The 13264-nt window shown below is 49.2% G+C and overlaps 2 protein-coding genes across 4 annotated transcripts in view; one reads left to right on the top strand and one right to left on the bottom strand.

The window, feature by feature from the left end:
• SDCCAG8 (SHH signaling and ciliogenesis regulator SDCCAG8) overlaps nt 1-7905 on the top strand; it is a 209818-nt gene extending 201913 nt beyond the window's left edge. The window contains exon 18 of the mRNA XM_063082814.1: nt 7730-7905. Within this exon, the coding sequence (XP_062938884.1) occupies nt 7730-7759 (30 nt within the window). The 3' untranslated portion in view covers nt 7760-7905. The remainder of the gene's footprint in view (nt 1-7729) is intronic.
• A 1770-nt stretch (nt 7906-9675) lies between these two features.
• The window catches only part of AKT3 (AKT serine/threonine kinase 3), a 275734-nt gene continuing 272145 nt past the window's right edge, over nt 9676-13264 (bottom strand). For all 3 annotated transcript variants that reach the window (XM_063082725.1, XM_063082726.1, XM_063082727.1), the window contains one exon: nt 9676-13116. In XM_063082725.1, coding sequence (XP_062938795.1) covers nt 13031-13116 — 86 coding nt within the window. In that variant the 3' untranslated portion in view covers nt 9676-13030. The remainder of the gene's footprint in view (nt 13117-13264) is intronic.

Below are 13264 nucleotides of genomic sequence, written 5' to 3' on the forward strand. Positions count from 1 at the left end.
CAGGAGTCTGCATCCTAACAGGTTGTGGGGGTAACTGTGGAGGACACTAAAGTTTGAGAACCTCCCAAGTGTTTGGAGCCAGAAAGAACAGAGAATAGTTCCAGACTGTGTCGTTGTTGTGAAGCCTTGGACAAGTCACTTAAGTCTCCTCTGAGCCTCAGTTTCCCCTTCTACACAATTGGCATGATGCCCACCTAACAGAGGGATATTGGAAGTTATTAAAGGGTGCAGCTGTGAGGGGCTTGGGAGGCGCTCAGGCATGTAGTAGGCTGAAGAAATGTCAGGTTTTTCTTTTCCTTTCTCCCCCAATCTTGAGAAGGTCCTGGGAGAGCCACCGGGGAGAGCAGCACAGCGAAGGCAGGGCTTGTGGCGGCGGCAGCAGCGGGACGGTCTTTGTCCCTCTTGGCTGTGCTTCTCAGGTGTGCTCAGCCCTAAGTCCCTCATCTGCCACCCCAGCGGCCAGGCCCAGCCAGAGCCCAGCTGTGTGGGCAGGCCCCGAGGCAGGGCCCTGGCGGTGCCAGCTAGGCCTGGCCAACCAAAAGGTCAGGGCAACAGGGCTGCTGGCTCTCCAGGCAGGTGATGTGACTCCTGGCATGCGTGAATCTTTTGGCCTCTAAGACCCGAGAACTGTTTCAGAAGTTGGATTATGAGGAGTCTTGTGTAGAAGCTCAGAGCACATGGCAGTTTCCTGTGGCTTCTGGAATAGATCATTATAATGTGGGCTTTTCCTTTTAACTCCCCATCTGCCTACTTTACAGCACACTTAGATCCTAACATGGACCATCTATGCTTAGAAGCTTCTTCTAGGGCTTTAAAAATCTGGTAATTGCCAAATGAATTGCAGAATTTTCACAAAATGCATTAAAAAACCCAAACCTCAAAAAAATCCTCAGAAAAATGAGCAGGTCTTTCTTCTGTGGCCTGATGCAACAGAGCTGATTTGCCTGTCCTGTGCTATCCGTACTGGCCCATCTGGCTTGTCTCTAAAGCAGCCTTTCAGAGTCACATATTGCACTTGGGAGTTACTTAAATATGAACATGACAAAAGAAATTTGGTAGAGGAAATGTTGGCTTTCAGTAGCAAATACCAGTGGTCAGCCAGGAGGCAGGGTCCAGTTTTGCAAACGCTCTGCAGAATACCTAGACCCGGAGCCTGCGCTTTCTGCCCAAGTGCTGCAGTAACCTCCAGGTAGGGCTGTCAGCAGACGTGGACCTCTGGGATGTGTTTTGGCCATGGAGTCAGCTTGACTTGGGAGTTAAGCTTCCAGTGAGCCCGTGAAGAGAGTAAGGCTGCTGTTTGACCCCAGCAGGTATTTCGGAAGACGCTGACTCCTGAGGGCTCCCGAGCGATCAGCGCCCTGTGTTTGCCCGGAGAGAGTGCTCTGGACCCAGCCCTGGGCGTCTTACTGCTGCCTTCACCCCCTGTTTAGGAATGGTTTAGCTAAAGCCTTCCATTTTCTCAGCCTGGCTGAATGACACATAATAACTTGAGTTTGCATTTCCAACTCTTAACAACCTCTGTCCACTCAGTACCCGGGCAGCTGCTCCAGAGCTCAGTCACTTCCCAGCGACCAGCTCCCATGTCCTGACCGCCTGCCCTGGAGCAGAGGTTGGCTGCTGGGGCTCGGGGTTGGCCTGTGGCCTCTGACAGGAAAGGTCTCACCTGTTTAGAAGGCCCTATTGTGAAAGGCCTGGCACACGCAGCACCTCCCGTGTGGCAGCGGGAGCTGTGTCGTGGTGGTGGCTGTGCTCACCGGCCTGCAGGGACAGAGCTCAGGTGCTGACTGTCACGCTCGAGCCTTGCTTTTTGGCTTGTTCTTAGTTTAGGGCTGACTTAAAATAATGGCTTTATTAATCTGCCTTGCTCTGGGGGACAAAAATTCTAGAAAATGGCTTTTAAATGTCACGAAACATCCATATTGGTCCTTGTGGAGAAATAGACACTGAAGCTCTAACCCAACCTCACCCCAAGCCCGCTCCCTCCTTCCTGTCTCCAGCAACAGGCACCCCTGCCCTTCGTGGGAGGCAGGCCCTGCATGGGGGAGTTGGGACCGTGGTAGTGGTGGCGTGACGGTGGCATCTGGGCTGAGGGCCATGGGTCCCAGGGGAGTTTAGGCAAGACCTGACAGCTGGAGCAGGGTCAGGGGTCTGCGACCCAGAGCCTGGGGGCTGGAGCATCCAGCCAGGACGGGTGGAGCCAGCTGGTGAGGAAAGCCGAGCTTTCTTCAGGGAGAACGGCCTCTGGCAGAGGGGGAGGGACAGACACTGTCCACTGAGAGGGTCATCCTAAAGACCGAGATGATCTTACGTGTTTACGTATTTACTGGTAATGAAAATGGTTTCCACTGACTTGCGCATTCTGTTCGCTGTTGTCCTAAGCGGCCTGTTTGGTTCAGTCCTCAGTGTTCAGTCCCTTGCCGTTTAGAAAGCAGAGCCTGAAACCGCCTTGTCAGTGGTTAATCGGTTGGCCCTATGACTTCTAAGCATTCTTGGCAGTGAATTTACTCTCTAATTTGATTTAAACTTGTCCATGGATCCAGCAGCCATATGTGATTATACTCAGGATCACTGACATTCTCTTCCTTACACCAAAGCACTCACAGCCTAGAGCTGCAAAGACACTGATGATGGCGGTGGCAGGAAAGGCCCCTTTGGGACCGGAGGCAAAGGGAGGAGGGAAACTCTAGAAATGTGACTGCAAGTGAGGGAGAGTGGGACGCGGGTGCGGGAACGAAGTGTGCAGATCGCCCACGCTGGGACTTGGAGGGGGTCACTCGTCTGCCGTGGGGGCTTCGGCCAGCACACTCAGGAGCTCCCACAAAGTTAGCTACCTGCAGGACAGATGGTGCTTGCACAGAACAGCAAATACACCGAGTAAAGTAAACTAAAAAGCCTCCTCCTGAACCAAGATTTTTTGGAAAGAATTCTAAATAGATGAAAACAAACAATTTGATTTCAACCAAATTGTTGTTTTTTTGTTTTTATCCTGATTTTCACCCGAATTGTCAGTCTCAAAAATAAACACTGATACATTCCCAGAAAATATTTTTCAAATAAAAACTGACTCTGTTAAAGTTTGCCCTGATTCTTTCAAAACTGTGTACAAGACACTGTCAACCAAAGTGACTTGCATATTTTTTTAAATAAACTTGGAACATATGCAGCTAAAATGTCATTAACTCCCTGCTGCCTGAGTGTTTTTATAGAATGACATAAGACCCCGGGTGCCGCATTTCTAACATAAGCGTCTTAGGGCCCTCCGAGAAACTTCCCCAAGCAGCTCAAACAGCATACGGTTTTTTTCACTTTTTGTTTTTTTAACTGAGTGTCCTGCATATAATTTATATTGAAAAGCACATAGAATTTTATTTGACCCACACTTACTCTTCCATTGACATCACATGGTCCAAAAGTGAATACTTTCAGAATAAGAATCGTGGAGGAGGGGCTGGTGGGTTGGCTCAGTTGGCTGGAGCGCGGTGTTACAACACCAAGGTCAAGGGTTCGGATCCCCATAACAGCCAGTCTCCAAAAAAAGAAGACTCATGGAAGAAAAATAAATTGAATTTTATATTGCTTCAGATACATTTGCTCTGCTTATTGCTTCCTGAGTCAGACATTACATTTTGCAATATAAATTCACAATCAAGATTTTAAGGGGAGCTAAATATTGTAATCCAATTAGACAAGTGAACAAAACACTGAATATTACATGGAGTGTAGATAAGTGGTTCTTGCCTTTAAAAGACTGTAATTCCGTCACATTACAACCCCAAATGTCAGCGTTGTCTTTATTTTTAACACTTTCAAACATGAGGCAGCCAGAGGCTCCACTCTCTGCTGTTGGTGACACTGTCTGTCCTTTGGGGATTCTTAAAATCTATTTACCATGGAAACATGGTTCAATAAAACACAGACACCTGCCCATGTGCAGAGCAAGTTCTCGTGGCTTATGGGACTCGAGAAAGCCAGAAGCCTACGAACTCGCATCCCAAGTTGCGGAAGGCAGGCTTGTGTCTGAGGGCTCTGGGGAGGGCAGAGCACCCCAGTGACAGTCCCTGAAACCCCAGCCCCTCCTGCTCATGCTCCAGCTTTCCTGACCCACACAGGGGCCGCCTCCCTGCACCCTGCAAGTCCCAAGTCCAGCCTGGGATGCTGTTTTACAGAAAGCCACACCTTGTCTGCAGGGTGGCCTTTCCTGCGCCCACTTCTCATTTCTTTGCCTTCTACGCCTCTCTTCCCTTCTTGGAAGCCAGACGCAGCAAAGCCCAGCCTGGCAGTCAAGAAACAGGCTTTGAACTCTGGCCACTGCAGGCCGGGAAAGAATGGCCGGATGGTCTGGGGCGACCTCGCTCCTGTCCCGCTTCGCAGATGGCAACAGCCACATTCCCACTAAGGTCCTGGCCAGCCCGTAGTTCCACAGACAGTCACGTCGGTTGCTCAGGGGCACCTTCACCGATCTGCTCCGAACGGGCAGGGTGGCCTGGCATGAGAGAGGCTGGACTCGGAGGTCAAACTGTCTGGGTTCAAATCTCAGCTCTGCACCACTTCAGGTAACATTTTTAGCTTCTGTATCACTCAATTTCTGGCAAAAAAGGAAAAAAAAAAAAAAAAAAGAACCAACTTTCCTTCAAAAGGGGGCTCCTCTCATTGCCCAGAGCCCAGCACTGATGATGACGAAGCCGAGAGTTAGTGCTGAGATCATCATAGGCTTTCGAAAGGGCCATTTCACAGAAATAATCTAACATTTGTTTTCTAGAGATGGAAAAATAAGGCCCAGAGGAATGAAGTGAACAGAAATGGGACATGGATGGGCAGGAAGCCACCTCGTCCTCGAGAGCTGGGCCGCAAGCTGGGGAGAAGGGGGTGCCCCAGCGGGGAAGGACGGACGGGCAGGCCCAGAGCTGCAGCAGCAGCGCGAGCAGGTCCCCTCCCAGAACACCAGGGGAGGCTGCCTGCCAGGGGCTTTGTCACCTCAGGGCAAGCTTTGCAGTGCCCCAGATGGAGCTGGGGGGTCTGCCCTCTCCAGTTAAAAATAGATGCTTTACCAAAGCCAGACGCACAGGGAACAGGACTAGTTTTTGACCTGGCCACGTGGACACACGTGTGCACGTGAGGAAGGCTGCGGCGGGGCTGGGGCGCAAGGGGCACGAAGGGCCTTTCAGACCGGCCTGGGGACAAGGACCCGGCCCACAACCCGGCTTCCGGGGAACAGTCCAGGTCACCGGGAGCAACTCATGTTGTAATCTCTGGGCAGAGTCAAACGTCAGACGTAGATTAGGCAGCAGTCAGGGTGTGTGGAGAGGAGGCTCCGTTAGGATTGAAAATGAGAACAAAAAAATGGGTTAGGACAGAGGGCCTGCGGGTGGAGCGTGTCTGTCATCTGCGGACAGTCCAGAGGAGCGGCTGCCAATGCGGCCACAGCACCCGGGGACCACGGTAAGGGCTTGGTGCGCTCGGTACTCTCCTGGACAGCCAGGCTGGGCACTGTGGGAGGACGTCGGAGCTGACTTTCTGGAAATAAGCATCGCTGATCTCCCTAGGAGGGAGGGCAGGTAAGCCAGATTCGGGCAGTCACCAGAGGACGTGCTGTCGCATGGGGGCAGGCACTGAGCAACGTGCATCACCAGGTCCACGTGCCGCCCTCAGCAGACAGGACAGCAGTGCCACAGTGCACGGCATCCACCAGCCCCTGCACACTGAGCGCCCGTCCTGGGGAGGACACGGTGCCAGGCACCAAGTGCCACAGTGGGAAAGTGACAGGGAAGGGAGGGCTTCTCGCCCAAACCAGGTAAAATACAAACCCACCGAGGAGAGCGCGGGCACGTGCTCCTGGAGACACGCTGGGATGGCCCCCCACGGAGTGGGGACAGATGGATGATGACAAATCACTAGACGCCTGGGAGCCCACAGCCCCACCAAGACTCGTCACAGGCAAGGCCAGTGTCCCGGAGCTGAGCGTGACCCCAGACTGCACGCACGACCCGGGCCCCAGCCCTTCCTTCCCTGCCACTGCTGCTGTGCCCGGCGCTGTCCCCCGCGTTCGGCTGCAGTTCTCTCTCGAATGTGCCTGTTGCGGCTCCTGCTCATCCTTGCACCGAAAGTCACCAGAGAACGTCTGAGGTTCAGAACTGAGCCAAACCTCGAGAGCATCCACACCCCAGGCGACCTGCCCCGTTCCCGGTCCTTAGAGAGCGAGGGTTGTTCACAGGATCAGTCACAGCAGTCACAGGCAGAAGTGCCCTGGGGCGGGTCGGTCAAAGCAGATCAGCTCAAGATGGAGACCCTGTGCCTGGTCACATGGAGCTGGTGGCAGCTGGTGCTGTGTTCCCTATTCCCGTGCCCCTGTGCGATGGCACAGTCAAGGGCAGGGGAGACTCCCCTGTGGTGGCTCAGGAAGGGCCCAGGGAACAGAAGCACTGGGGACCAGAGGGGAGGCCACCCCGGCACAGCGCAGGGTGCCTGGCCCGGGCGAGGCTGTGTGTCTCAGCCCGAGGCCCAGGTGCTCGCGTCATGCTCTGATGACCCTGCACGGAGACGCTTCCACTCAGCCTCACTCATGACAAGGGCGTCACCGATGTCTCTTACTGCGAGGTCCACTTGAAACGTATGTTACCTTTTTTTCATTTTGAAAAAAGGCAACAGACTGATTTCCATATATCTAGTGTGAATCGATTTGTGTCACTCATCATCCTGTCCTGAAAGTCCCCAGCAAGTAATCACGGCTTAAACTCGGTTGACAAGAGCCCTCCCTCGGAGCTTAGCTCAGGAAATCCACGTTGGGGACGGCCAGGCTGAAGTCAGTTCCCAGCTACACAGGGACCAGACTGGGCCTGGCCTGCACCGCTTTCCCACTTATCTGTTGACATAACAGAGGTTTGAGAGACACCGTCTTGACCCTTCTCTGAATTTGACACCCTCAGAAGGCCAGGACAGCATTTTCACCCTCTTACCACATGGTGCATTGTAGGAGTAGTCAAGACATGTTCTGTGGAATGTGACTGTTCCTAGTGGTTTCGGCCACTACCTCCCGATGTGGTCTCACCTGCACAGCTGTCAACAAAGGCGGTCAATAGCGTCCAATACGTTCCTCTCCCTAAACTGATGTGCACGGAGTGGATTTGAAGCATTTCTATCTGTTTAAAACTAAGAGACCACAGTGCACCAAAGTCCCTCTTCTAGCCTGGGGGGGCTTTCCACGTGTGGACGCTTTATATACGTTACAGTAAATTGTCCTACAGCTAAAAACTTGCAGGTTTTAGCTTGCATCGTTTCACCAGAAATTTGTTAGGGGCATTTGGTCTATGTCCTGTTTTTGTTCTAGCTTTACCTGCCACGTCGTCAGGTCAATTTTCAGTAAACAGACTCCAGCACAAATCAGTGTCTCCTTTCTCAGAGAGGGAAGAGCTGGATCTCTGGCCATGTCCAGACATCAGCCTGTCCTCATTTAAGAGGCACACGGATGCCTGGAGTCAGACTGTTTTCAGATTTAAAGCATTAACATGAAATGGTTAAACTTATGTTCATTTCAGCCGAGGGCTCTGACCTATGGTCAAGACGAGGCACCAACTTTTCATACAGTTGGTTCCATATAATTTCCGCATTTTCAGCGATAGGAATATTTCTCTCCAAAAATTTATTATAGGTGACTGAACCAACCAATGAGAAGACAAATCACATTGAAGAACATGATCTATTTAAACTTACTTTTTATTATCATTTTTTCCAGTTACCCAGCATGCCACAGTCTGATTGCTGACCTGGATGAAACAGAGTGAAACCAATGATTTACAGAGATATTTACAATCATCCAACGTGTACTTCACATGACACGACGCACCATGACCTCCCCTGGCTGCAGCGGGGCCGTCCCTGCGCAACGGACGGACGGGCGGGACGGGGTCTGTCACCAGGTGACAGGAGCTCCTGGGGTGTTTCCAGGAACGGCTCCGAGTCACTGTGTGTTCAATCAGCTTGTTTGATGCTCGGTTACACACAGGAATTTCAATAAATGAACTTTGGAGAGACCTGGACTGTAACGTTTCCTTTTACCTTGCAGCGGTGAACGCAACACACCGAAAAGGCACATATTTGAACGAGGCCGACGTGTATTAAGGACCAAGCTTTTCCTCCCTTTTTTCTGATCTGTATGTACGTGTCATTCCCCTGCCCTTAATCACCGTCCCGTAAGACTCCGCTACTCAGCATCGTACTGACTCGTGCACAGTCGGGACACCAGGAAGCACCGAACATTATTCTCCCATTCCGTTAACCACAAAAACAGACAAAAAAAGCATCTTTGGCTTGGTGGTGTTGGATTTCTTTCTTCCATATGCAGTATTTAGGGGAGCTTAAAATGTAGCGAAATTAGAAAATTTACTTAGAGTATATCAAATACCTGTACACAAATCATTTTATTCTAAAATAGTATTTCTCCTACACAGTTAAGCCCTCAAATGCTTTAAAGTAATAAAAAATGGGACACTGACAATTTTGTGTTGGACTTGAGGGTGACAATTCGACACTAAAGGCAAGGCTGCAGCGGGGACAGGTCCCTGACCTCGGGGCTGTCTTCCCGGCCAGCGACCCACCGCCGCCGTCTCAACACTGGCATGGCGGTGCCCCGCGTCCTGCCCTGCCTCTCGGAAGTGACGTGGAGGATGCAGGCTCTGGACGTGGTGACATCTACACACAGACCATTCCAGTCTCTCGAGCACACAAGGGTTTCAAGCCTGAAATAGCAGAACTTCCATTCAGATGCAGAAATTTTCGATTTCATCAAACATGCCAGACATAAAGCCTGTCCCATGAGATATTTCAGTCGTCAGTTCTGTTTTAGGTATACTGTGAATAAATTATACAATATCCTGAAAATAGCACCTTTAAAGAATGATCGAGGTCACTTCATGTTAGACTCCTGGATCTGTCAACCCCAGTGGTTTTGAGAAGAGCACATGTAAGGATGCCTTCAAGTGTGGCTGTGACACACACACACACACACGTGCCTGATAAACTCTGGTCCCCCAAGCCACCCTCCATCTGGCTTAATCACAGGAACAAAGCCAAGTTTCTACAATTGTAGCTCTATGAGGTAAAATCTGAAAAAGGCCCCATCCAAAATGATTCACCGTAAACCAGACTGCGGCTCAGGCATCCTGCCCATCTACCACCCGTGTCCCCTACGTTTGTTAGTTTGCCACGAAGCGTTAAAAGAACACTGAGAGAGGAAGTACACACAAAAGTACAGTGTCAGGAAGACATTAATGAGCAGCTACACCCCTGAAGAATTTGGGGTCCAAACCATTTGTTGTGAAGATGATTAGGGTCTGAACAGACCTCCGAGGTCCGAGACCTCCCCCATGCCTGGCTTCACAGCAGATCTGTCCTGTGCCCAATGCTGAGGTGGGCACCTCCCCTTCCAGTAGCCCTTTGTCAGTTTGCACAACTGCACTATTGCCATTTTACCTTAGTAAAAATAATCCCATGTGAGCTGAGCTCGGAGGAACTTATGTATTCTTCTGCCACATCTCTTACAGGGTAGGTTAAAACCAGGTGGCGCTACTAAAAACCCTTCCCCCCCCCAGAAAAGAGTCTTTAATTTTCCGAGTTTACAGAACCACGTCCAATGACAATAAAGAGAGAAGCAGCGGGTTGGCATAGTGCTTTATTCAGGCCGTCTGTACGAAGGAAGGTCATGGGCGTCCCTATCATATACGTGTAAAAATCCTAAGGATGTACAGTGTACAAAAACAGCGTCCTGTAGTTATTTCACATCCTTGTGGGTCATATACTTAAGGAAATAAACAGTTTTAGTATGACCGACAGTAATAGTAATACAGTTTCTTGGGTTCATAGTTAACGTCTGCTTAAAATATTTAACCAGATGACTAGATCTTGCGTGGGGCTAATGAAAGAACTAGCAAGGTCAAGAGATGTCACAAACTATAAAGCTACCAATTTAGAGGTTTTCTTTTTATTTAAATAAATACTTTACGTTTCATGCTTGCCTGTAATGCACTACCAGGAGCAAGATTAAGGAAATTCTACTGTAGACAGTACAAACAGTAGCAGCAAAGTGTGTACACTGAGGTGTAAGATATAGACCCTGCAGTTAGTAAGGAAGGCCCTTACTTTTGTCCTCTAGGAGAAGCAAGTGGCCCCTGCAAGAACAGTCCACTTTAAGAAGCCAGAAACCAAGTATGGGCAATGGAAACAATACTGGAATGATGCTATGTCATTGGTGTGGGAAGCAAAGCTGTGGTGACCCTGCCCACGACCCAAGCAGAAAGGGTCAATTCCCTCCAAGACGGCTGCATTATGGCAAGAGGTCAAACTTCAAGACAGTATGAGCTGGAGTCTGCAAAGACTGAATGAACCGTTTTCTGCGAGACTGATTCCAGGTTTCAGGCCGCTGCACCTGCCACGATCCAAACCCACAGCCATGGGCAACACAAGGGAAGTTTTAGGAATCTCCCTTCACGCACATTTCTGCATTTCTACCATTCCTCCACACCAGCCGACTGAGATCTGGGAGTGAAAGTAAAGGGTTCTCAAAACCAAAGACAAGAAAACACTTGTGTGACACTCATGGTGTCTCAGGGGATAAGTGACTGGCATGGCTGGGGGACTGAGAGCCAGCTAAAAGGAGTGGCCAGTCTGGGGCACTGTCAGTGCCAGTCATTAATCTTTAGAAGTGTCCTTGGCCAAGGTCCTGGAAATCATCTTGAGATTTGGGGAGACAAAACCAAAACAACAACAAGCTATATGCTTAGTGGACGGTGTCGCGCTTCCCCTCTGTCTCAGCTCTCTCCTCCTCCCCCTGTCCCCTTCTCATATGATGGATGCAGGACATCTCAAAGGACATTTCTTCTCATCTACTTTCTTATCAAAGTGAACATTCAACATAATTCCAAGTGGAAAAAAAAAAAAGTTAAGCTCTATGTATGAGAAAGAATTAACTACTACTTACTGTAACTTCCTACTTAACACTACAGATGAAGTCCACTCAGGTAGAAATATGAAAAATCAGGATAAGACCTATGTCTGAATGTGTCTTAGCTGCCTTAGTAAAATGCCCTTTAGCCCCATCAGTCCCAGTGGCCCACCCACTGCCAGCAGTGGTTCCGTAGCTGTCAGCCCACACTTCCAGCGCCGAGGCTAAGACATCTGCACACGAGTGACTCGGCCTACTTAGAAAGTCACGTGCCCTTCTGCACAGTGCGGTCGGGACACTACGTCGTGCTGTAGTCTCCGTTGGGAGCTGTCGGGTTGTCAGAACACATTTCCACGATCGCCCCAGGAGGGGATGGCCCCGGCCCCCGGACTTCATAGGCTGCTTTGGAAAATGTCAGCTCCTAGCACCGAAGGGTTTAATCAGAAGATCGTCATTAATGAGGGAGAAAGATGAGGTTTGCATACACGTCCCCTCAGTGAGAAACGCTGGAATTTGGGGACATGAGTCTACACAGAAAGAGAAAAGCTGGAGGTTTTCTTCTTTTGTTTTTCTCTCCCTGATGGCTTAATTCAGTGATAGATGTACCATGACCAGAATAAACACACCAGGTTCTTATCCTTTCCTGCCTACTGTGTAAACACTGGACCTACGTCCATGTGGCCACATGAAGCTCGTTTCCTGCTGCCACCCCGGCCTCGATTTTCTCCGCTACATCACGCTGCCAGGCCGCCGGAACATTTCAGTTCTCAACTGAGCCGACATCAACATCTTTTGTTTCAGGAACCCCTTGGCATGGACAGTTGGGGCTTTTCTCATTTTCAGCACCAAGGGGTTAAATGATAGCATCTCTTCTCCCAAAGACAAATTCTAACCAATATATACAATTTCAGAGCCTTACTTTTTTTTTTTTTTACAGAGGAGAAAAGTGCACGATTCTCAGTGGCGTGTACATTCCTTGCACATGGATCAAAAGAAACTGCAATAAGTCTACCTGGTGTTAAGGTGGGACTGCATCTGCTAACATAACATACAATTTTCATCACTAAAAAATAAATACTACTGCAATACAAACAAAATCGTAAATGGACATTCAAAGTTGTAACATCTGAGAAAAAGCTACTTCACAAAGAACTGAGAGTAAAAAATTAAAACAAATATGGCAAACACCTGTTTACCTTGGTATACAAATTTTGGTGAAAAGCAGGATCATTAAACCTGTCTACATTCTTCAGCCATCAGAGGTGGTATCAAGAAAGGAAAAAGGTTTCCAAGCACAGGGAAAAACTGCTCTCTGGTGCAAACTGTGTCCTAAGACCCTCTAAATGACTTTGACTCTGTGCATATGCTTTTGTTTCTTGCAGAGCAAGGTTCATCTGCCCATGATGCCCGTGAAGTCTGGACATCCAGTGATATTGGGCTTCCTTTGCAGTATCCAACAGGAATTAAAATATATATGTATCAACAGTTGTTCAGTCCTTCTCTCAAATGCTACCTAATGAATTCCAGCCAAACCTTTGTAACATACAACTACTCTATGCATTGATCGCATACACTTTACTAAAGCTTTGCATATGCACATCACCATCCTTCCACAACTGCTTGTTCTGAGCTACAAGCTAAATCTTCTTAGTCTAATTAGTTTTTGATTTATCTTCTAGAAAGTTAAAAAATGTACCTAGAATCAGTGTTTCTCATTTAGCCTTCCCTGTTAGGGGGGAAAAAAAAAAACTAGAAGAGCTAAAGGTGACAGCTGGTATACAGATGAGAGATGGTGGGCTCATGACTTCCAAAGATTGTAAAATTACTTCTTAAAGTTGCTAGAATAGTAAGACCATAGCAGCAACAGCATGAGACCTTAGACTGAGATACAACTTCATGCAAGAACAAAAACTGGAGTGTGTGTGCGTCTGTGTGTGTGTTCATGAGGGTGAACGGCGGCAAGGGGGGGACCCTTGGCTGGTCTGGGATGTCAGAGGGTGGCCCTGCTATCTGTAAGAGCTCGGATAGTGGGGGGGGTCTGGGAATCATTTTCTGGAATAGATCTAGAAGACAGTGAAGGAGCAGGGTGGTGGAGGCTTATTCTCGGCCGCTTGCAGAGTAGGAAAACTGCGGGAAGTGTGGCCGCCTCTCGTTGTCCACGCAGTCCATGCCATCCTCGTCATCTGTGGGCAGGAGACAGCGACTTTAGTTTCACATTTATTTTTTGCAACATTATCTCTGTTCTGTATTTTTTAACTCCTAACGTAAGAAGGATTAACAGAGGCAGGAGCTCCCATAAACTTGTCATTATCAATAAAATCTACAGTAATT

The sequence above is a fragment of the Cynocephalus volans genome, chromosome 18 (genome assembly GCF_027409185.1).
Source record: "Cynocephalus volans isolate mCynVol1 chromosome 18, mCynVol1.pri, whole genome shotgun sequence".
Lineage (NCBI taxonomy): Eukaryota > Metazoa > Chordata > Mammalia > Dermoptera > Cynocephalidae > Cynocephalus > Cynocephalus volans.